The 25,132-nt window shown below is 36.9% G+C and overlaps 1 protein-coding gene and 1 pseudogene across 1 annotated transcript; both read left to right on the top strand.

Moving 5' to 3' along the window:
- LOC128017520 (dynein axonemal heavy chain 2-like) overlaps positions 1 to 24,874 on the top strand; it is a 129,340-nt pseudogene extending 104,466 nt beyond the window's left edge.
- LOC128017192 (uncharacterized) lies at positions 18,455 to 20,615 on the top strand. Its single transcript, XM_052602454.1, has 4 exons — positions 18,455 to 18,576; positions 18,872 to 19,043; positions 19,123 to 19,958; positions 20,216 to 20,615. Exons 1-4 carry the CDS (start codon positions 18,562 to 18,564, stop codon positions 20,483 to 20,485), a joined length of 1,293 nt encoding a protein of 430 aa, XP_052458414.1. The 5' UTR covers positions 18,455 to 18,561; the 3' UTR covers positions 20,486 to 20,615.
- Positions 24,875 to 25,132: the final 258 nt, after the last annotated feature.

Genomic DNA, 25,132 nt, shown 5'->3' with positions numbered 1-25,132 from the left:
AAATGGCAATCCATATACAGCTATGAACAGCTGTTCCTTCATCTTAGCTGAGCTTTCAACGTTGATACGGGAAAGGATGCAGCTGATTGGTTAGTTATTGTCACATGACCTGCGGTGCGCTTGCGGCATTCTGAAAAGTTTAGATGTTTTTAACTCGATGCGGTGCGACGCGCGCGCGTTGCTTCCATTATGAGCGCGCATACCGCGCGCCTACATTGGAAATAACGAACTTGCGCGCGCAAAAGACGTGATGTGAACGGCCCCTAATGATCCGCTAGCAGGCAATCAAAAAAACGCATTCCAGGGGCGGCGCTAGGGCTGGGCTAAGGGGGCATAAGCCCCGAATATTTTGTTACCTTGTCTTTCTCATAGAGCAAAACAATTAATCAGAAAAACTAATGTAGCTGCCGCGATTACCCAATCATGAGAAGTGCATATATATATATATATATATATATGTATATATATATATATATATATATATATATATATATATATATATATATATATATATATATGTATATATATGTATATATATATGTATATATATATATATATATGTATATATATATATATATATATATATATATATGTATATGTATATATATGTATAAGTACAGAAAATAAATATGACGTATTTTAAGTTGTTTCATACTTTTTTGTTATGTACAGTACAGACCAAAAGTTTGGACACACCTTCTCATTCAAAGAGTTTTCTTTATTTTCATGAATATGAAAATTGTAGAGTCACACTGAAGGCATCAAGGGCTATTTGAGCAAGAAGGAGAGTGATGGGGTGCTGCTCCAGGTGACCTGGCCTCCACAGTCACCGGACCTGAACCCAATCCAGATGGTTTAGGGGTGAGCTGGACCGCATACAGAAGGCAAAAGGGCCAACAAGTGCTAAGCATCTCTCGGGGAACTCCTTCAAGACTGTTGGAAGACCATTTCAGGTGACTACCTCTTGAAGCTCATCAAGAGAATGCCAAGAGTGTGCAAAGCAGTAATCAAAGCAAAAGGTGGCTACTTTGAAGAACCTAGAATATGACATATTTTTGGTTGTTTCACACTTTTTTGTTATGTATATAATTCCATATATAATTCCACATGTGTTAATTCATAGTTTTGATGCCTTCAGTGTGAATCTACAATTTGCATAGTCATGAAAATAAAGAAAACTCTTTGTATGAGAAGGTGTGTCCAAACTTTTGGTCTGTACTGTACATAACAAAAAAAGTATGAAACAACTGAAAATACGTCATATTTATATTCTATACTCTGAGAGAGAGAAAGAGAGAGGAGAAAAGTAACAGTTTAATGTTGTATGTAAACTGTGTTTGAGAGAGAGAGAGAGAGAGAGGTTCAGAGAGGAGTCTGTTGGATGTTTAGCTGTTATTTGTTTTATGGACTCAATGTTGAAAATGTAAAACATTTCAAACACTGTTGGCAGAAGTGAAAAATAAATAAATTTTAGGAAGTTACAATTTTGTTTGATTCCATGATGTATTTTACTGAACATGAGTATTTACAATGCAAATCCAAATTATTTTAATTTACTGACAGTTACTTATATCTTGTCTTTTAACTTTATTAAGATCAGATTCTGCAGGTAAAATAACAATATTAAGGTGACTTGACTTGGACTTGACTTGACATAGCTTGTGACTTGACTTGACTTGACTTGCCCAAGAAAAAAATACTTGGGACTTACTTGAGACTTGAAGGTTAAGACTTGAGACTTACTTGAGACTTGCACATGTGTGACTTGGTCCCATCTCTGCTTTACTTATATTTCCTTTCTGAGAGGAAGCATGCACTTTATATTACTTTGATTTTATTCAAAATATAAAATATTTCCATTTCTCCAATAGTGCATTTCATTCCTTCAGTGGAAGTAAGCACTTTATTAAGTCTCTATATATTGACTGCTAATCATTTCTTTTTTTTTTTCTTTTTTTCATAAGTATACGCACTTTATTTACAGTTTTTTAGAAGTCATTTTTTCATTTTGAAGATCTGAACAGTGGTCAGTGCACTCTTTCGTTGTGTCATTCGTTTGTGTCAAGTCTGCCTGAGTTCTGTTGAGTTTCTGTGGTTCTGTTGAGTTACTCTGTCTGTATCTGGTGTAGTTCACCGTCTGGTCTCTGTGACTGAGGCTTGTGTTCAATCCCATCATGCTCTTACTCAACCTCCGAGTGTGTGATGGTCACCAAATAAAGGGCTGCTTTTCTCTTGCAGAATCAAAACTGTTGTTGTTGTGTACATAGATCTACACAAATTTCAATAGCATTTTTAAAATCTCACAGGAACTGAGGTAATCCTGTAGGAATGAACCCTTTATTATAGGGTAGTCGAAGTCTTAAATTAAACCCAAACTTTCTTATTTTCTCTACAGTCCAAAGCAGTTTATGTGATGAAAAGATGCTGAAAATGCATCTATAATCAAAGCAATAAATAACATTTTACTGTACATTATTCAATTTAAGATTAGTAATATTCACAATATTTCTAATTTTTGTGTTAATTTGGATCAAATAAATGCAGCTTTGGTGAGCAGAAAAGACATTTGAAACATTAAAAAAAATTACACCTTAAAATGTAATAAAGACCAATAATATTATTATTAATAATAAATCCCACTGAACATCAGCTACAGAACTGCATCTTATTCCTGTCAAGTTGGAACAGAAACTGCACTAAACGAGAGTATTTTACTATTACTGGTTGCCATTATCATATAAACTCTTATAAGGATTTACCAATAATAGATAGAAATTTATATATAAAAAAAAATTATATATATATATATATATATATATATATATATATATATATATATATAATTACATATGCGATTTAAATAAATCTATACTGTTTGAAATTTTTGGTAAAAGAAACGTTTTTATTATTTTTATTCACTGTTAGTAATTTACTAACAGAAACGGATCAATGTCAGTTTTTGTATCCATGGCAACGTAATTTAAAAACTACACTTCTGTGACGTCATTCAGTGCGGAGCCGTTTAAATCTGCGCTCGGTAAGATTCAAACAATCGTTCTCCTTTACCATTAAAACTTTTATTATCAGCATCAAATACCGTTATTCATATGTGATTACATATTTTATACTTATAAAACGTTTGGATAATTAATATTTAGAGTCTTGTATGATATTCGCATTTAAAATGTGCGTTGCTATCCACATAGCAACAGCGTGACCTCACAAGTGTAGCGGATTTTCAAACGTGTGTTAAGTTTTTCATCGTTGGCGTGTTTTCTGTATCTGAAGTGATTTAACAGCGTCTAGAGCCACCTAATGGTGATCTGTGGTATTCGTTTGTCTCTAGTGCCTTTAGAAAACCTGGTCCTCAGTACTGATCAGGTCTCTCAAGGTCCTCACTAATATAGCAAAACCAGTATGTGTGTGTGTGTGTGTGTGTGTGTGTGTGTGTGTGCCCCCATCCTCCCCCTATTCAGGGGTCTTTGCCAGCCGCCTGCGGGCTCAGTCAAAGGGCTCTCGCCTGGCTCCCTCCCAGACTTCTGAATTCCCCATCTATTCATATTTCTCATCTTTTTCATCCTTCTTCGTCTCTCTGCTCTCATTTGTCATGTCAGTCCAACTCTTTCCCCTTCATTGCCCTTTGTCCTCTTGGCTCTCTTTGCTGCCTCTTTGTCGGCTGTCCATTTTTCCATCTTGGGTTTTTTTTCCTTACCTGACTCATTTTTTTATCCCTATGTTCATTTGAAATGTCTCGCTACATCTTTCAATTTTTAGTCTTTCAATCAGGACTTTTCACCTCCTTTTCCTCTTCGGTATTCTCATTCATTCAGCTCTCTCAACTCTATTTCCTCCCACCCATTTTTGTTCTTTCTCTCGCTCAAGCTCTGTATTCTACTTTTTCTCTTCATTTTGTCCTCTTTTTACAGCCGCCCTACTTTTCAACTTTCTTGCTGGCTTCTTTTTAATTATCATCTGTCTCTCTGCAGCGCTTCGTTCTATAAGATCGTGGTCCCCACTGTGGACACGGTGTGCTATCATAACCTGGTCATGGCTCTGGTGTCTGCTCAGCACCCTGTGTTCCTGACAGGTCCTGTGGGGACAGGAAAGACTTCAGTGGCCCAGAGTGGACTCAGTCTCATGGGCGATGCTCACCATCAGTATGTTCTCACAGGTGATAAGAAAAACTTTTAGGATTAGTAATACAGTAAACTTTGACTTAAATCCCAACCCTGACCTAAAATAATAATTTAATAATTGTTTTTACTGTAAAATTTAGAGAAGCAAAAGTGTGATAAGATAGCACTTAAGTAAGTATGCAAGAATATATCTTGAAATATTTTTTACCCATACAATTTCAAAATTTTTGATAGTTTTATTATCCATTTATTAAATGATAAAAAAATAAAAAAATATGTATGTATGTATATATATATATATATATATATATATATATATATATATATATATATATATATATATATATATATATATATATATAATAAAAAACTTTAGTGCATTGAATGATTGGACCATCAGTAGAAACTTTGGAAAGGGTCTTCAGGAGGACTATTTCTAAAATAATAGAGCTGTAATTAGAGTTGAATCAAAGAATGTGTAATAATGAATGAATAATAGGTCATTTTAGATGTGTTAAGAATATTTCCTAGCATAAAAGACTGGCATATTAAAATAATGATGAGTTCTGCAGCTTAGAATAAAAATAGCTCCAGAGAACAAAAATTCAATGTATTACTACATTAAGTTTGAGGTCGGTAAGATTTTTTGTTAACACTTTAGAATAGGGAACACATATTCACTATACCAATTACCAATTTTGTAATATTATATTTATTTATTTATTTGTAAGATTATGTATGCTCATCAGGGATGCATTAAGTTGACCAAATATATTGTAGAAACGGGAAAAGTGAAAATTTAAAATAACCATTCTCTATTTTAATATATTGTAAACTGTAATTGATTCCTGTGATGACAAAGCTTTCAGAGCTTTTCAGAGCTTTCACATTTCATTCTAATATGCTGATTTGTTGTATGAGAAACATTCTTCATATTATCAATATAAAAAAAACGGTTTCTGTGAAAACTGTGATATTTAAAAAAAAAATAATAATTCTACAAAGGATTAATAGAAAGTTCAAATGAAAACAAATAAAACATGAAAATGTATTTACTGTCACTTTTGATTAATTGAATGCATGCTTGCTGAATAAAGTATCAATTTCTTTCAAAAGCAAAACACCTCAAACTGAAGAGTAGTGTACACTCACACACAGAACTGTTATATCAGTCACCTCCAGAATGTTCTGAGCTCTCTCTCTCTCTCTCTCTCTGTGTGTGTGTGTGTATGGTTAATCAGTGTGTGCAGAGATATTTTAGTAGTCCACTCTCACATCTGTAATGAGCTGAGTCATTGCTCAGATGGCCCAACTTGACGAGCAAATATTAGAACACATGGTGAGATCGCTACCATCATCATCATCAATCTCCAAATATCATCATTTGTTATTATAATTAAGAGTTTTCCACTAATCTCCAAATCTGCAGTCACACTCACTGAATATTTAAACTACTTTGGGTTTACTTGCTAACATTCTTGTCTTCATAATATTATTTTTATTCTTGTCTTTCTTTTAGACTAGCTTTAATAACGTGCAGGAGATCATCAAGTCTCGGGTTGAGAAGAGGATTAAAGGTGTGTTTGTTCCAGTGGGAGGGAAAAAGATGGCTGTTTTCCTGGATGACCTCAACAAAAAATCCAATAAATAAAATAGTAAAAAGACTAACCACAATTTTGTATAAAAATATTCCAATTTTGTTTAAATACTGAAAACTATCTGCTATGGGATGTATGAAAACTTTAATAATATCAAGTACAGTTGATATACATGGAGTCTACATTACGTTTGAACTGAATTACACTGCAGCTGTGAAGAAAAGTAGGCATAGGAAGAAGTAATAAGAATCCTAATACAATTCTCACCTAGTAAGCACTATAATAAACCATGCACTGAAGCACATGACTACAGATGGTATATTTGGATTAAACCAGTGGTTCTTATTTTTGACATAGCCCAGATTGAAACTAGCTTGAAGATTCATACAAATGATGACAAAACATGAGCAATTTATCATAAAGGGTCTGAGTTGTTTCTAGTTTTTCTTTCTGAATAATGAAAACCGTTATATTGGGGGGAAAAAATTAAGAAAACAGCATAAATTATTAAATTAAATTATGAAACTATGCGATTTAATATACTGTTTCTTTAAATATATTATTGTTGCAAAAATGAATTAAACATTTCATTGTAGAAATGGCTTTTAATATATCCCCCCCAAAAATGTATACATAAAAGAGATACTGTTTTCCTAAAGCAATATATTCACCCCAAAATGAAATATCGGTCATCATTTACTCACCCGTATGTAATTGGTTCTTTCTTCTATGGAAAGCAAAAGGAGGTGCATGAGGGATGAGAGGATGATGATTGTGACTGTCAAGCTCCAAAAAGCACATAAAAGCGCTGCATCATAAAAGCACCATAAAAGTGGCTCAAATATGTTGTGCTATATTCCAAATATATTCCAAAAGTATGCAAAGAACTGACTAAGATTCAGACTAAAACACCATTCACTAAAAACCTTGCCCACCACCCACTGTACCTGATTTATGCAATAATGTCTAAGTCTTATAAGCGAAGCTCTCTCTCTCAGTTGATGTTTTAATATAATGTTTCTGTGCATCAAACTCAAACCAAACTTATCTGTTCTATTTATCTTCTGTTTCATCCGCCCCTGTAATTCCTTTCTCCTCTTCTTTTCTCTCCAGGAGTCTCAGATAAAGCACATTTATTGCACCATGATCAGTCAGAAGCTGCTGGAGTCTGAGGAGGAGGTGAAGCCCACAGGGAGAGTTCTGACTCAGGCCACCCTGGAGCTCTACCATGCCAACACTGCCCGTCTTCAGCCTCATATATCATGATACCAGAAAGATTAAATAAAACATATCAGTCCATTTTGCCACTTCAACACCACAAGCCTGAGATTCAGATGTGTTTGAGGAAAAGAGTGACTGACCGGAAAAGACTGTCTCTCACTTTTCATCTGAGACACAGGCCAACAATACCACAACTGAGGTGCACTTGAACAAGGCACCAAACCCCCAACTGCTCCCCGGGCTGCAGCATAAATGGCTGCCCACTGCTCCGGGTGTGTGTTCACAGTGTGTGTGTGTGTGTGTGTTCACTGCTCTGTGTGTGTGCACTTTGGATGTGTTAAATGCAGAGCACAAATTCTGAGTATGGGTCACCATACTTGGCTGAATGTCACTTCACTTCACACACACACACACACACACACACACACACACACACACACACACACACACACACACACACACACAGTGCTAATTTGTGTTTCACCAGGTGAATGACCTGAAGATTTTTTAAATAAACTACTGTTCAGATGTTTGTCAGAGGTCTCTTATATTCAGCAAGGCTTCATTTATTTGAACAAAAAAAATACAATACAGACAGTAATGTTATTAAAATGTTAATACAGTTTGAAATAACTTTTTTGTATTACTATTTTAATATATTTCAGCATGTAATTTAATCCTGTGATGGAGTCAAATGACCTAGCATGAAATCCTTCTGAAAAGCTCATTTGATGGTCAACATTTCTTTTTATTATTATTAATTTGGACAATATTTTTATATAAAAAATGTAAACAACACCATTTATTTACAAAAAAGTACATTTTGTAACATTATATGTCTTTACTGTAACTTTTTATTAATGCTTCCTTGCTGAATGAAAGTATTACTTCATAAAATCTTACTGACCTAAAACTTTTGAAATGGTAGTGTAAATCAATAAATAAAATTTAAATAAATATACTTTTACAAATAGACATATTTAAAATTATTTAATTTGAATTTATTTATTGATTCTTCATCAAGTTACACTCCTAGCCCTACATATATATTAACATTGTATTTTTATTAATTTTTTTTTACTGTAGGTGAATTCCTGAGGGAACCACATGTGTATGAAGATCTGTTGGACTTCAAAGCTCTGAAGGTTCATTTGGAGAACCAGTTAGAGGACTATAACCTCACACCTGGTGTGGTGCCCATGAGCCTGGTGCTCTTCAGAGATACTATATCACATGGTGAGAGTACAGTCAAAGTGAATGGAGTAGTTTAACTTAGTGGAGAAGATCTGGGCCAAAAGATTGCAAGCCTGCGACAGGAACTCCAAGAGCTATCACCATTGTGGCTTTAAGTGAAGCTGCTTCTGGGTGACAGTCTCTGTAACTTATCAAGGTGCCATTGAAAGATGACTTCATATAAAAAACAAATTTCATTTGTGCTGTTCTATTGGAGCCATCAATATTCATGGAACAGTTTTATTACAGCTCTCATCATTTGCTTACGTCCCCATCACAATACCCATGATTCAGTGCGCACTCTCAAGTCCCATAATTTAGTGACCAATCTCCTCAGCTCTCATTCAGGGCTTGCACAAATATAACTTTCTTCAAAATCACACACACTTCAGCCCTAAGATCCCCCACCAGCATGAATAATTACCTTTCTCATACCCACAAAGAAGAATGCAATCGCGTTACAAACCCCTCAGCAGGGAGAATAATTAGGCGGCCGGTTCCCCAGCCTATGTCACTCACCCGCATACAGGCATTTACTGTCAAAGGCACATATAAGAATACTTTATATGCATCCTGTCATGCACATTAAAATAGTCTCACATTCAGCTCAGTGAATGTGTCTCAAACGCCACAAACACTCAATGACATGCCGCTGTGCATAGCTGATTGATTACAAAATTAGCAAGCATAACGTGTATGTTTATATGACGGCATGTTCAAATTAGTTTCCTTTGTGATGAGTTGTTTGTTCAGTTTCCTGCAGGAATGATGTGTGACTGTGTGTTTGTATTCATTGACATTTTAATGTGTTTGTAAATGTTGCATTGACCAAATGACACACATGATTCATGCAAGTAAATGAACTGTTATGATTCTTATGATGGAGACAGCGTCCTCTTCCTGCCCCCTCAGTAATGCGTTTGGTATGTGTGATCAGTCAGCTCCGGGGGGACATGTTGCTGGCTGGTATCGGTGGCTCAGGCTGCCTTCATCTTTAACATGTTCCATGTCGAGGTCTCCAAACAGTCCCGCTATCAAGATTTCAGAGAGGGTGAGTTCTGCACGCAATCTATACATTTATTTACACAATTTGTATTCATGTACACATGTAAGAGGAAGACAAGACAAGACCAGACCAAGAGGAACAGATAAGAACCCTCTCAAAACATCTCTTGAGCTGACTTCATATAGTTCATGTCTTCTCTCATTTCAGCTACTTGATTAAAGAAATTGTTAGTTAAGAAGCCTGGTTGGGATGACAGCAAACCAGCATCTAAAGCAAATGAAGAGCAGTTGGTTGAGTTATGCTTTCAATATCAGATCTCGGATATAAAGCTCTTTTACTATATACAAAAGGCTTGGATATTTTGTCCTGTGGCATGTTGTAGTAAATGTTTCCAAATACTGAGGAATAATTCCTCTTGCCCTAGTGCTCAGGACCAAAAGATCAATTATGTTATGCACATTGTAGCCGTCACAGAACAGTTTAATGTGGCCTCAATGGAATATTTGACATTTTTTTCTCCCCATCCAGATATTAATAAGCTGTACCGGCTGACAGGAGTGGAAAACAAACCCACTGTGTTCCTGTTTAATGACACACAGATTGTTGACGATTCCTTCCTAGAAGACATTAACAACATCCTGAGCTGAGGGAAGGCGCCCAATCTCTATAAGCAGACGGGCTTGATGAGGTGTGTGTGTTTGTATACATTTTTAATGTGTGAGACTGTAGGTTCATTTTCTGCATGACAATAAGAGTAGATCTTTAACATGTTTCATTTGATTAGATTCAGAATGCTCTGTCAGAATCAGCCAGGAAGGACAATAATCTGGAGAAATCAGACGCCATGTTTAACTACCTGATAGAGCGTGTCAGAAACATCCTGCACACTGTGCTGTGCATGAGCTTTTTAGGAAATCCATTCAGATGCAATTTTCTTTTTTACCATGTTTTATTTACATGACAAAAAAACTGCATTGATGTTGCTAAGCATTTGCAGCAGCTACATATAATGAGAAATGGGGCAAACAACAATGCTAATTGAGTAAAATATTGATGTCACTTAAAAAATGAAAACGTTGGCAATTAAATTATAATGGGATGTGGTTTTTCTGTATGTTCCACATGAATTGCATTAAATGAATTGCATGAATTGATTACATTGCTGTGTAATTTTACTGTTCTGAAACAATAGAATTTGTATTATTATTAATACTTTTTATTTAACTGTACATTTGTATTGTTGTATTATTTTTTATCATTTTCACAATAGTTACTTTACTGATTTTTTTATAATTGAAAAATGTTATTATTATTATTAAAAATACAGTATTAATACTAGTATTTTATTTTACAGTGCAATTGTATTATTGCAATAGTAATTTATTTCCTCATTGTTTTCCTGTGTAGATAAAGAGTGTAGATAAAGACTACAAGAATATGCAATCTATGTCTGTTATAGTGTGGCAGGCATAGACATGCTGTGCCAGTCCCACACTATGGATATCTCATGGAAAGGCATTACTGTGACCCACCATCACTTCAGCATTCAGTGTCTCCACAAAATCCCATGTGCGTGGATTTAATACAGCTGACTGTTATACAGCACACATGCACCCCTACTGCTTATAATCTAACACGCTCAAATAGGGAGTCAGCCTTGATTAACATGCTCACATTGAGATCCTTCCTGTGGCTTCTTATGGCTTAAGATTTCTCTCTGTAGGCTTGATTCGCAGTGAATGGCAATACACGGTTTAACCAAACAGACCCGTGCACAGTATAGCTGCTTATGAATCAAGTGATGACTCAGTGAGTGAGTCAAAGTGGATGACATACGAATGTGTGAAGTTAGAGGAAACAACAGGAGACAACCTCTATGCCACTGTCATTTCACACACATCAGGAAGACAAAGCTATGTCCTCCATCTACAATCTTTTTTACCGTGTGCTGTTGTAAACTCACAAGTGTCTTCATGAACGATGTAGTAAATTTGGCTTCCCCTCTCTTTCTTTCTGTTTACTTTTCCATCTTTAGCTTGCTGTGTCTCCAGTCAATTTCAGCTTCAGGGGCTTTATTGGCATGACGAACAACAGTGTGTTTGTATTGCCAAAGCAGTAGCAGCTTAGCTGCAGACCATAGTTATAGTGTACCAAATCAATAATGATAAAATATGACAATGAAAATAACAAGGTGAAGCTATAATACAGGTAAATATTAGGTTAAATGAGAGAAAGCGATAAGTAGATGCAGTACATTGTCCACTGGCCCCCAGATGCTGGCTGGCAAAAACATTCTTGCTTGGTAATTATTCCTGTCACACTTACAACACTATAGAACCATGAATGGAAATGTTCTCGTTAATCACTCGTTTGCATCTGCCATTACATGAAGAAGGCGTTTGTGTGTAATGTGACCCGTAGGGCCCTGACTCATTAAATATGACAGCCCGAATCATCTAAGCACTCACTCTTATTGGTCTGGCAGTGGTCTGACTTTAATTAGCATGATTGGACCGGTGGGTGATATTAGTGTTAGTGACAAATCAATGCAAACCAATGCAAACCATCTTGAACTGTCTACATAATAAAGGTTTTGTGGGTATGTTTGCTTGTGTGTGTGTGTGTGTGTGTGTATATTTGTTTAGGAACCGTATTTAACAGTACCCAGCACTTGTGAACTGCATGACGATAGACTGCTTCTCTGAATGGCCATGTGGCACTCGCCTAACCTGATTTTACCGCGTGGATGGGGTGAGACACGTCAACAGAAAGACGATCAATTGATTTACAAATGCTGTCAGTGTACTACACACCAATACACAAAGAAATGTTATGGGTTAAATAAGTTCAACTCTACCCTATTAAATGATTTTGACATGTATATCAGTTTGTTAACATCAATAATGAAAAACTACAGATGTACTTACAGTAGAAGCAAGCATACGGCAGTTGCCTCCTAGACTTGACACCTAGACTTGTTAGGATGGAACAATATTTGCCCGAAATACAACTATTTGAAAATCTGGACTCTGAGGGTGCAAAAAAAATTTAAAAACGGAGAAAATCGCCTTTAAAGCTTCCCAAATTATGTTCTTAGCAATGCATGTTACTAATCATAACCTAAGTTTTAATATATTTATGGTAGGAAATTTACAGAATATTTTCATGGAACATGATCTTTACTTAATATCCTGATGATTTATCACATAATAGAAAAATCTATAATTTTGACCCATACAACGTATTTTTGGCTATTGCTACAAATATACCCCAGCGACTTAAGACATATTAGAATGATTTCTGAAGGATGATGTGAAACTTTTCCATTACAGTCATCAATCACTGAGTGTACCTTTAAATTTGTTGTTTAATTTAACCTACGTAGAATATTAATATTTCATACACTCTACACTCTATAAGTCCAATAAAATCAGTGACAATGACCTTTGGGCTTTCATTTCCAGTCTTTTTGAGGTACTTCATCTCTTAGTGGCTGTTATTGAATCATAATTGAATTTCAAGTGTCGAGTTTCATCAGGAGTCTCTGACTCTCTCATCCTTCATCTCTGTGTTTCATCTTCTTTTGTTTCCTTTGAGAGAGATGTCATACAACCAAGTTTCTTTTTGCTCACTGTTTTTGAAATACAAATAGTTTTGACACTGTTGTTTCGAGTGAGTTCAAGACTAGCTTAGTTTTAGTCTGTTTTAGGATTAGTTTGGGTTTATTATACTTCTGTTGTGACCTTGTGCAAGATTTCTCTGGTGGCTTCACAGATCCAGACTGAAGTTGCCTGTATCTTTGTGACCGTGCACAAGCCTGTGGCCCAGTTTTCTCTCAGGATGAAAGTAGAACTGAATTACGTCACACCCACCAACTTCTGGAGCTGGTTTCTGGATACAGGAAGTAGGAATCAAACACACTTTTTTCCAGATTTCTCTTTCCTTTTGTTCGTTTTTTAGCAGGCATGATGATTGAAAAAAATGTGATAGTTCCTGTTCCTATTTTACTGTTGTTTGCTAATTGTATTTCTAACTAAGATAAAATATTTATTCTGCAACACTCTCTCAGGTTTCTGCCTGAGAAGCGTGGTGAGCTCGGAGAGCAAGTGTCTAAGTTGAGAAATGGCTTGTTTAAGATCGACAACATGCTCAGTAAGGTGGGGGCCATGTCTGTAGAGTTGAAAGAGGCCAAGAAGAAAGTGGCTGAGTTCCAGAAACAGTGTGAGGAATATCTGGTTGTCATTGTGCAGCCGAAGAGAGAGGCAGAGGAACAGCAGAAGGTGTGTGTGTGTGTGTGTGTCAGTCTGTCTAATGTTGAGGCTCTTTATTAGGGATGAAAGGTATGAAAAAACTCTTATATTATGGCATGAATAATTACAACTGATCACGGTGAGAGTACACTGTACATTGTGATATGGTCATTTTTGTGGAAAAAATTATTATCACAACCTTGAAATAATAGGAACTTCATCTTTTTTTTGACTCAAACAAAAAGACAACATTTTCAAAGTTTAACTTTGTAATATTAGAGTTAAACACAAAATACTTTTAATTTATTGTAATATATAATAGAGTACATATATTTAAAATACATACTATTCAGCTGGTATATACAGTCACACTGCTCAGTAGCCCTGTTTTTTTGTAATTGCATGCTGATGTTTGTGTTTGGTAAGATGATCTGTGTCTGTGTGCATTTGTGTGTTGGTTTTTATTTTGTATGTGTTGGGTAGCGTGCATTCTTGGAATATTTATAACCTCCTAAGACGGGTGTGTGTCTTAATGTGCGTGTCTGTGTAGGTGATGGGTGCTCACAGTGAGAAAATAGAAGAAGAATAAATAAAGTGTAAAGCAATGGCTGAGAACGCTCAGAGAGACCTAGATGAAGTGATTCCTGCTCTAGAGTAAGCCATGAAGGTCATTCTGCATTCATGCGACTATTACTTTCAGTACAATATAATACAACTATCTGAATATGTGACATAATGTTTTCATCAGCACATGAAACTGTGGTAATGTTGTTGGTCTGTCTTCAGGCTCTGGAGTTGCTGAATAAGAAAGATATGATGAAGTCTTATGGCAGGCCTCCAGCTCTTGTGGAAATCGTGGTGCAGGCAGTTATGATTCTCAGAGGATGTGATCCAACTTGGGCAGAGGCCAAGAGCCAACTGGGTACGCGAAAGAGAAAGTTCCAGATCTTTATTAAATCACTCCATCACACTGATGTCTCACATGGAATCAGGCATGAAATCCATACCAGACTACTGTATAGCCAAAATCACATGAGCCAAACAGGGAAAGGGGAGGGTTGGGTGATTCATTAGCATGCCAGGGTATATTTAAAAAGGTCAGCACAATGTGATAGAAAGCACATAACCATAGAACAGATTGTGGGGGGGGGGGGGATGAAATATGTGCTTGCCTGAGGCTGAATTCAAGCCATTTGTTTTAGAAGAGGCCAGCTTCATTAAGCAGTTGGTGAATTTTGATAAGGACAACGTCTCCGACCATGTGCTGAAGACCATTGGACAGTACTGCAAGCAGCTCGACTTCCAGACAGAGATCATCAGATGGGTCTGGTTTGCTGCAAAGTCCCTCTGCATGTGGGTGAGGGCCATGGAGGGCCATGGAGGTACAGCAGTAGTGAGTTACATGAATGCTCTGCTGCACTTGTTATGAAAAAATTAAAAAAAAAATTCTAAAGTTTACACCAAGAACAAAACCATGCTACCATCAGCACCAATAGTTCATTCAAAGCACTTTAAAGGTACCATGAAATCAAAATTCACCATTCTTATTGTATAGCTTAAACTTTTTTTTATGGAATATTTCAGTGTTTATTATAAATGATTTATCTGTGCACATTAAGTTCTCCTCCCCCTTGCAACATTATATTGTCTATGATGATGTGTTCATCAATGCAATGACCGAGCAATAAATTCTCCTCTCCAGCAACCTGTCACTTAAATGAGTTGCAGTAATTAGAAAACGACAGCCATCCAATCATTTTCCAATAGAAAAAATCAAACAAACAAACAAAAAGTTTCTCATACTGTAGATATGCATCACAACAGGGAAGAAAAGACAATGCAATTTCTGTTTCATGTTGAAGGCTATACTATTGACAATGGACATTTTTTGCCTGCTAAATGTTCTAATACCTATGTGTATGAGTGTACGCATCAAGTATACGGCCATATCTACAGGGTGGTTGAGCCAAAGAGAGCCAGGCTGCATGGAGTAATGACTCAGAGAGGTCAGCATGTATCAGTCTGTCCAGCAACATATTTGTGCATGCGTGTGGGCGTGACTTTATGTTAATGCTATTCACGTGATAATAATGCATTCAAAAGTAGTATACTGTGCACGTTTTTTCATTTAAAAGTAGGCCTACTTCTATATGAACAAAAGTGTAATAACATTGGGTTTGCAAACACTTTAAACAAATAAGGTTCTTTTTACAGCAGTGTTCCTTTTAGCAGTTAAAATATTTAATGTAGCCTAAATCTCAACTTATAATATTAATGTAATTAAGTTAAATATAAAACAAGCAATTTGTCAAAGTTAACAAATTCACTTTGTTGAGCGAAAGCGCTTTTCTGCTGTCTTCATGTGCTATCGGAAATTTCCAACTTATAAAGTCATTATTACGAGCTCCTTGCATTAATTTCTGTTAAAAATAACAGCGGACAGTGGTTTGTGAATGCTGATCCTTAGCCTAAATAATTTGACTGGGAGCATCCCCTCCTGTGACCCATGATTTGTCTGTATGTGTATTCAGAGCCAGTGAGAAACGGACTTTCATAATAATAAAAAACTGCGTTTACACACAATAAAATCAAGATTTTTATTTGTCACATACACAATTATATAGAGCATATATAACCAGCAGTGAAATGTGAGTCAGTCAGGTCCGCTCCATGGACAGTGCAATTATTCAAGAATACAACACAGATGAAAATATACGTAAATATAGCTATGAAAGAATGAAATACAAGTAAATAAATAAAAATATAAGAATAAAATATAAAAAAGATGTATATTGTAAAATTACATATAGAACGCAAAATAACGTGCATGAAAGTAAACTGTAGTCTTAAATATTACGACATAGGGATGTACAATGTGCACATGTGATTAACCAATCAGATTTGAAGAACCAGTTTACAGATTTTGTGAAGTTTATGCTTAAAATCAATGTTTGGTGCTTGTACATCAATGTCATTCATCTATCATTTCCTCTGATTTTAGGGATTACTCATGGTTAAGGTTAGGTTTAGGTGTAGGGATATGGTTAAGAATATATTTTTGGAGTAAAATGTTGTTCCAGGGTCAACAAAATATGTTGACCTAGGAACACATCGAACTTGGCAAAATCAGGACGTGCTGCACACTTCACAGGTTATGGCATTATGCAGGTGACAGCTCTAACACTTAAATTCTCTTTCCTCTCATTCATATGTCCTTGCTCGAATCCTCTGCTACTCTGTTCATCTCTAGGTGAGAGAACTGGGGGTGCCATGTTCTCCAGGGTTCAGCTTTGCAATGTTCCTGTCTAAACCCATGGCAGTGCACGAATGGAATATCCAAGGCCTCCCGTCTGATGCCTTTTCCTCCGAGGACGGAGTCATCGTCACCCGTGGCAACCGGTCAGGCCCAGAGAGCCAATCCCTTACCACTAATTAGAATAATGATGATATCTCATGAATAATGAGCAGTAATGAATAGTGATTGGAGAATAATTATCAAAAGATAATAGAAAAGCTCTGTTTTCTCTGATTGTTCATTTATAACTAAAGATAATTTCCTCCCTTACTCATACAGTACATGTCCACACCCAACTGATTAATGACATTTTGAGATTATGGATTATTAGGAAATGTAAGAGCTAATGTTTCTCTCTCCCTGTCCTTCCCCACAGATAGCCACTAATGGTGGACCCTCAAGGACAAGTGGATTAAGAACATGAAGTCCAAATGGATGTATCTCTCACACACATTACCATGTATATGAGTTAGAATCCTTGTACTGAACACAGACTACATTATTTTGCCATAAATGTCTTTGTAACAAATAGAGACATCAGACATCGGCTTGATTGTTTTTAATATAAGAGGTTCTATTTATAGCACATGTAAAAGCCCTTTCACACAAAAAAGTGTAATGAATAAACCTCAGGCTGAAGGAAAAGTAAATTCACGTCTTTACTGTAGAACACAAGAGAAGGTTAAACACTCTTCAGCAATAAAAAAGAAACAATGAAGCACAATTGTTAGTTTATCTAAAGTTATTTTTGCTTATTAGTATGGAGGAACTGGATCATCAAATATCAGCAGCAAAAACATTATTTAATAAAATGGGATGTGTCATATAATATATTTAATTATAGCAGGTTTGCATCATATTCTGAGTTTGATTAATCATTTTGTTGAATACTAAATCTGTTTTTTTTTTTCTTGGGGGGTTGTAGGATGAATTAATGCACGTTCACATTTATTCTAGAACTACATTATGTTCACACAGAGCACACAACAACTCTGTCCTCTGATTTCTCCCAACATGGGGACAGGAGACTTGTCTGTCAATAAATGGGAAAACAAAGTAACTGGCGTTACGTTTTTGAGAAAGTCACTCAGATATTTAATTGTAAATTAAAAAGTAATGCGTTACTTTACTACTTGAAAAGGTCATCTGATTAATCGACACACAAACACAAACAGAATGGTAGGTGGATGGATGGGCGGATAGGCTGTCAGGTGTGTTCAGAAGGAGATATAGGAGGACACATACTTTCATTTCATCTCTCAGGATAATTTGCTGTTCAGCTTCAGCCTCTGTTCTTCGTCTCTCTCTGTCTGTGACCTTTTCCTCCTCTTTGCAGGTCTTTTCTCATCTGTGGTGGTGAGTGTCTGGAGCGGCGAGTGCCGTTCACACGCTACAGTTAAATGCTGACATTTACAAACAATAACAAAATGACAGAGCCGAAGCCTCTTTTCTGCCTCCTCCAGCTTTTTCTCTGTCTCTATCACATCCCATTTTCTTTCTTCAATGTCCATTTATCACTTTTGAGTCATATTTATCCTCTTTGCTACCTTTACTTTTTTCTTCTTTGTTGATGTCATTATCTTGTCCTCTGTGTGTCCTTCATATTCTCTTCTAGTCTCAAGTTGTCTCTCTCTCAGGGGTTGAAGGTTATAGACCTGCAGATGCAGTGGGGATGCATCCTGGGGAATGCAGTGCAGTTTGGTTCCCCGATTCTTTCAATAGTATCCATCTGCAGACCCGCAGCACAGCCGTTTTAGAACCGCCGTTTCAGAACCGCTGTTTCAGAACCGGAAGTGAGGGGCGGAGCTATTAACACCTAGAAATGGCGGAGAGCACGGTGAGTACTTTTGCTGTCATATGGTGAATAATTTTCATTAGTTTTCACAAGTTTTTATTAGGTGTTTATATTTAATTTGTGATTGGCTTCATTGTCTTATTGAATCTTCAATTTGTTGTCGTTTTTAAGGTGTAGAAGTTTTCTGCGGATGTTTTGATTAATCTCGTGTTGTAAATGGGCCTTGCATATGAATAGTTTGTTCTCGTTTCACCTGTTGTATGCATTGTTTGTGAAATAATGTTACCGTATAGTTTAGCTATTTTAATCCCATTTGTCGTGCTTTCATCTCTTATAGAGACATATAACTATTCAGAATGGTGACGCATTACCTGAGCTGCAGCAGTGCAACAAGTGTTGCAGCAATTATCACTGCCCTTTTTGCGCGGCCAGCGTGTTTAAGCCAGCCAAACTGGTCAAATTAAAAACCCATCTTCAAAGCCACTTTAACAAGGCAGTAGTCTGTGGAGGTATCTTGATTTGTTTAATATGTACTTACAATATGTTATTGTGTAATAGGTTAACAATTTACTTATTAATTTATTTTAGGCTATACTATACACAGATGTGGACTAGGATGTAGACCAGCTCTACATCACCACTGTCCATACTGTGAAACAACAATTTTAAAGAGAGGTGATTTTGAAAAACATGTACAGGTTTGCAAAAAAAACCCACCTCCAACTTCAGCCACAATTCCATCTCCAACCACTGCAGCATTGACCATACCAGCTGTGAGAGGGACACCATCTTCAACCACTGCAGTGCTGACCACACCAGCTGTGAGAGGGAAACCATCTCCTACCACTGCAGTTCTGACCACACCATCTCCAACCACTGCAGTGCCAACTACACCAGCAGTCTTCTCAGGAAGGGTTTGTGTAAGGCCTGTGATCAGAAAAAGATGCCCAGTTTGCAATATCCTCATTAATAAAAGAAACCTAAAAAAGCACATTGACTGCAAACACACAGAAGAGCCAATACAGGACATTAATGCCACATCCCATCTTGAGAGCCAGTGCATCGATAGGACAAATGGCATATTTACAGTTCTTAAAGTTACAAAGGGTCACAGTGTTCCTCTTCATATTCAGGTCAAGACATGGGGAGAACATCATAAGGTCATTTGTGAATCACATGAATGTCAGGTCAGTATGGAAGTTGCACAGAGAAGTGGCCTGTCATCATACCAGTGCAAACACATCCGCTCTGTAAATTACTGTGCATCCTCTGCAGAACCAGTCTCCCTGAAAGAAGAGATTTTATCCGAGATGGTGAAAGCAAAGTGGTTTAGTTTAAATGAACCAAAATATGTATATTACAGTGCAGATACCCTTCAAGAGGCTCTTCCACACAGAGAACCAGCTGAGCTTAGCAGCAGTGAGGTATGTCTCAGATATAAAGCCCATATATACACACATATGTACAGTTGAAGTGGATCAAAACCTTTCATCAAAGTTGTATTAAAATCAAAACAATAACCATTCTTGTCTTAGGACAACTTACTGATTAACTCTTTTGATCCACTTCAAATGTTGACTAATCACACACAAATACATATGTAAATACATAAATGCATACATATATAAACATCTGTAAGAAATGTAAAAATTAATTTTTTCTTTAATATTCTGTAATCAAGGAGCTACCAGTAATCCGAGACATGGCAGAAGCTGTGAAATGGATTGATTCCAATAACCATCTGCTCAAAGGGCCGGTGGAAGAGCCTCTTTTCCTCACCATGACTGAGGAGGAAAAGGAAAAGGCCCTCAATGATCTCAGTGAAAGCACAGACTCTTCGAGGGAGCCCTTTACGTTTCTTTTTCAGTTCAGGGATGACATGGAATTAGTTATACAAGAATGTCATGACAAAATGGGCCTAAAACTGAACTGTTCATTTGATACATTTTAATTTAAATTAATGCCATATGGTCATGACAATGTGTGAATTGTTTGTTTTGTAAATTGTCATTTTCATTTTATACAAAATTGTCATGGCAAATTGTTTAGCAAGTTTATTCCATAAACTTTAATTATCTAGTTTTGATTTGTTTCTTTTAAAATTTTGTGTGTTTGAAGATTTTTACAGCAATGTTTTAATTTTTTTGTAGTGAAATGCATGATACACATGTTCTTTGCTTTGAAGTATATTTTTTTATGTTGTGATTAAAGTATATTTCATATAAAATGCCTTAAGTTTCAATTAATTTTTATTATCTCGAACTCGAGGAAATAGCTCACGTAATGCAATTAAATGAATAAGTATATACAATTATATTAAACAATTTTTTTTTTATGTGTCGTTGTAACATGCGCACATAAAGTATAACGTTTCTTATGAATAAAAGCCAATTATACTTCAAAACCGTGGGTGGCGCTGCTCTGGTAAGTACGTAAGCTCCGCTCCTCGCTTCCGGTTCTGAAACAGCGGTTCTGAAACGGCGGTTCTGAAACGGCTGTGCTGCGGGTCTGCAGATGGATATATCTCGATTCTTTAGCAAAACATCCTTCTAGATCCTTCACTGGCAACCATCCTCAACAATCCCTCACACAAGTTGGCCAGTCCCTTCTATATACACACAAACAAACACACGACTCAACATTTGCTGATAACATTGCTTAGGTTCATGTTTTGTATTTATACATATGTGTCTGTCAGTAGCATGAAATAGATTTTAAGATGTTAATTTAAAGGTTATTTTACATTTAAAAAAAAGTATTTTTGTTGGAAATATATCTTTAAATCATACAAATCATAATGCATAATATAGTTTAATAGCTAAAAAAAAATGTTTTACAGATTTAGCCTGGCAAGGTTTAAATCTCACAAGGAATGAGGAAAAATTTTATATCTCTTGTGTGTGTTCTGCAGGTGGGTTTTTCTTGTCAAAACTGGGAGATGAAGTGGAATACAGTCCTGAATTCAGATTTTACACAACCACCAAATCCACATTACACTCCTGAAATCTCTTCCAAAACCACCATTGTCAACTTTGCTGTTAAAGAACAGGCCAGTGTGTATGTTAATGAACTTGTTCCCAAGACAGAGGTCTTTGAGGATGAAACATGACTCTGTGTGCATCAGGGTCTGGAGGCCCAGCCGCTGGGGATCGTGGTGAGGAAGGAGCGTCCTGAGCTGGAGAAACAGAAGGACTCTGATGATCAGCATCGCCTCTGCCAAGAGAAAACTGCACGAGCTGAGGGACGAGGTCCTGAGGTGGGCGGCACACACACATGCATGTCACAGCTCTGCATTAACACCTTTATACAAGTGCCACTAACACATCTGTGATTCTAATCAACAGTGTATTTATACTAGCAATTCTCAGTTTTGCACGCATCCATTTTGTTTATGTGTGTGCACAGGTTGCTGAATGAGGTGTCCGGCTCCCTGCTGGTGAACACCCTGCAGTCCTCCAAAGTCACGGCCACAGAGGTTGCAGAACAACTGGAGATCAGCGAACTGACTGAGATGAGCCAAACTGATACCGCCAGAGAGGTGAGAGAGAAAGAGAGAGGGATGAGGGGGAGGTCAAGGAGAGAGAGATGGTGTGAGCGAGGGTGCTGAAAAGGTTGCCAGATTGGATTAAAGATTACACCTCTGAATAAGGCAGAGAGAAAAAAAGACTGCTGAGATGAGGATTTTGATAGCAAGAGAGGCAGATAAAGCTATAGACACCACTCTTTGTGTGTTTGTGTTTGTGTGTGTTCAGGCCTACCAGCCCTGCGCCCAGAGGGTGTCTATCCTGTTCTTTGTACTGAACGATCTGGGCTATATAGATCCCATGTATCAGTTCTCTCTGGATGCCTACATCAACCTGTTCGACCTGAGTATAGAGAGCAGCCCCCGCAGCCACAAACAACCTCAACAGACACACTTATGCAGTGTACAGGTCTGAAACACAAACTCACACACTATGCAGTTACTATGCAGTTTTTGGAGGGTATTTTCACTGTACTTTGTAATTTTATTGTAAATTTAATTTTTTTTTAAATCTATATTTTTGTGAAAATTACATGTACTCTATACACTACCAATCAGTGAGATTTTTGAAAGAGGCCTCTTAAGCTCACCAAAGCTGCTTTTATGTGATCTACAATACAATTAAAAGAAAAATATTATGAATTATTTTTACTATAGTAAAAACAAAAACTGTATATAAATAAATATATTTCAATATGTAATCTATTATTTATTAAGCTGACTTTCAGAGTGATGTCAGAGAGTTCGACTGTTTGATCGAGGACTGTTTGAGTGTCACAAGCTCCGGTTCAGTTTCCAAATGTGTGCCAAGATCCTGGGGGTGTCCAGGAAGTTCAACACTGATGAATACAGTTTTTTTCTCCTGGGGGGGACTGGTGAGGGCTGCATGTGGGAGTGTGTTTGTGTGGGTACTGGTTCTGAAAGTGGATTATGGGAAAGGATTGTCTTGACTTGTTTAAAAATTAAAAAGTCCTCATGTTACATAAAGCATTTTGTGTGGTGTGTGTATGTGCGTTAGGTTCTGGATAAGGAGAAGCAGATGGATAACCCTTGTTCTAGCTGGCTGTCGGACTCTAACTGGGACAACATAACTGAACTGGATAAACCGACTAATTTCCATGGACTCGTGGCCTCGTTTGAGCAGTACTCTCGAGACTGGCACCTCTGGTACACCAATCCAGAACCAGAGAAAGCACCGCTTCCTAGTAATATATCTGCATGTTTTTTTACTTGCCAGCAGTTTTACTTAGTGTCAGCGATTCCAGCTCATGACCGGGATTTTTTATCGCTGGAACGGCTCCATCTTTCAGTATTAAATGATTGCAAATTAAACATTTGTTACTGAAATTATGGGAACAAACACACTTGTGAAACTCTGTTGCAGTCTTGGATAAACAAGACACATCCACTGTTCACGTAACGCTGGGTTCTTGGGGAAGCCGAACAAGGTTATCTTTCCCTCACAACCAAGAAACACACTTCTTTGGAGACATTCTTCTCAAGCAAGTCCTGTGTAGCGCTTTCGACGGCTTCTTTAACCTTAATGAAGCACGTTGATGCTTTTGTTGTGGTTGATTTGTGCACGCATTCTTCCAGGTATGAGTGCCAATACAAGGAAGTCCGCAATTCATGTCATCATGAAGAGCCATTTAAAAAAAAAAAAAAAAAAAAAACTTTCTGAAGTGTATTTTGCACAGAAATACTCCGTCATAAGTCCAGATCGATTTTTTTTTAAACTTTAGTCATGTTTAGCATTGGAATCCAACACTTTTAACAGTCTAAATAACTCTGAATTAAAATCTAAAGAATCATTTGTTTGGGAATCAGTTTGGATTACACTTGCAATGGTTGATGATTTTGATTCGCAGTAAAGAACAGATTCATAAATGCCTTTCATTTGGAAATCGGAGCCAATGTCCGAGTTATATGGATTTAAAATGGTGTTCTGTCCACACTGGCAGGAGAATACATAGACCATTAACTGAAGCAAATATCAGTTCTGGTACTTAACAAAATAGTCCATGGTTCGCAGATCCTAGTTAGGGAATAGAAAATATCATTAGAGCAATATGAAAACAATTAAAGTCAATGAAAAGTCCCCTTTTAAAGTTAGTGAAGTGAAACACATTATCAGCTTGTTCCTTAATTTCCCTCTTCATTTTTCTTCCCTCTCTCCCTTCCTGACCTGATTGCCAAAATCTCTCTCTCTTTTCCCTGTCTTTTGCTCTCTGGAATGAGCTGCAGAGGATCATTCCAACAAAATCGCGTCTCTCTCTGCGTCATGACTTTCGTCATCAATAACCTGGGCTCTCAGTTAGTAAGGCTGTAAGTGACACACGCACACACAACAAATAAACAAACAAGCTAGTATTACAATGAATCAATGAGCAAAGAAATTCACTTTTTTGTTCTTTATATTATAGTGGCTTTTGGGTGAGATGTGAAAATGGCAAAGTTTTGTGGAGTTGGAGTTGCACTCCTCTCTGGAGTTGCACCAAAACCCATTTACCCTGTGAGTGTGTGTGTCAGGTTTAGTGGACAGCACCATGAGGACTCCTCTGATTGTTGTGCTGTCCCCTGGTGTGGACCCAACGGCAGCACTGGTTCAGCTGGCAGAGACGTCCGGTGTGGTTCAGCGCTTCTTTGCCCCCTCGCTCAGGGCCAGGCACCCATCGCACCGCAGCTGATCAAATAGCAAGTCGCAAATGGTGAGGTTATCTCTCTACCTCTGTTTTTGCGTATTTTATCTGCCTGTTTTTTGCTTCCTGTCCTACCTCTTAACGATTCCCTCTTAAAATTCTTTACTAAGATGAGTAGATTGGAGATTGGGAGTTATAGGATCAGTACAATTATTATTTTTTTATTTTTCTTTGTTTTTGGTTTTTAAAGAAATACTTTTATTCGGCTATTTAATTGCAATAAATTGATCAAAAGTGAGAGTAAAAGCATTTACAAAGTTACAAAAGATTTATTTTTCAAATAAATGTTTTTTATTATTATTTTTTTATTTTATTTTTTTACTTTCTATTCATCAAATAGTCTTTAAAAAAATGAATCTGTTTCCACAAATATTGA

This window comes from Carassius gibelio, chromosome A7 (assembly GCF_023724105.1).
Source record: "Carassius gibelio isolate Cgi1373 ecotype wild population from Czech Republic chromosome A7, carGib1.2-hapl.c, whole genome shotgun sequence".
Lineage (NCBI taxonomy): Eukaryota > Metazoa > Chordata > Actinopteri > Cypriniformes > Cyprinidae > Carassius > Carassius gibelio.
This window is presented reverse-complemented; position numbering and strand designations above follow the sequence as displayed.

Bases quoted from the DNA above. Each gene is read 5' to 3' on its own strand.
- LOC128017192 (XM_052602454.1), top strand. The intron at 19,044-19,122 runs GTATCTTGATTT...AATTTATTTTAG, and splicing joins CAAGGCAGTAGTCTGTGGAG to GCTATACTATACACAGATGT. The intron at 19,959-20,215 runs GTATGTCTCAGA...TCTGTAATCAAG, and splicing joins CTGAGCTTAGCAGCAGTGAG to GAGCTACCAGTAATCCGAGA.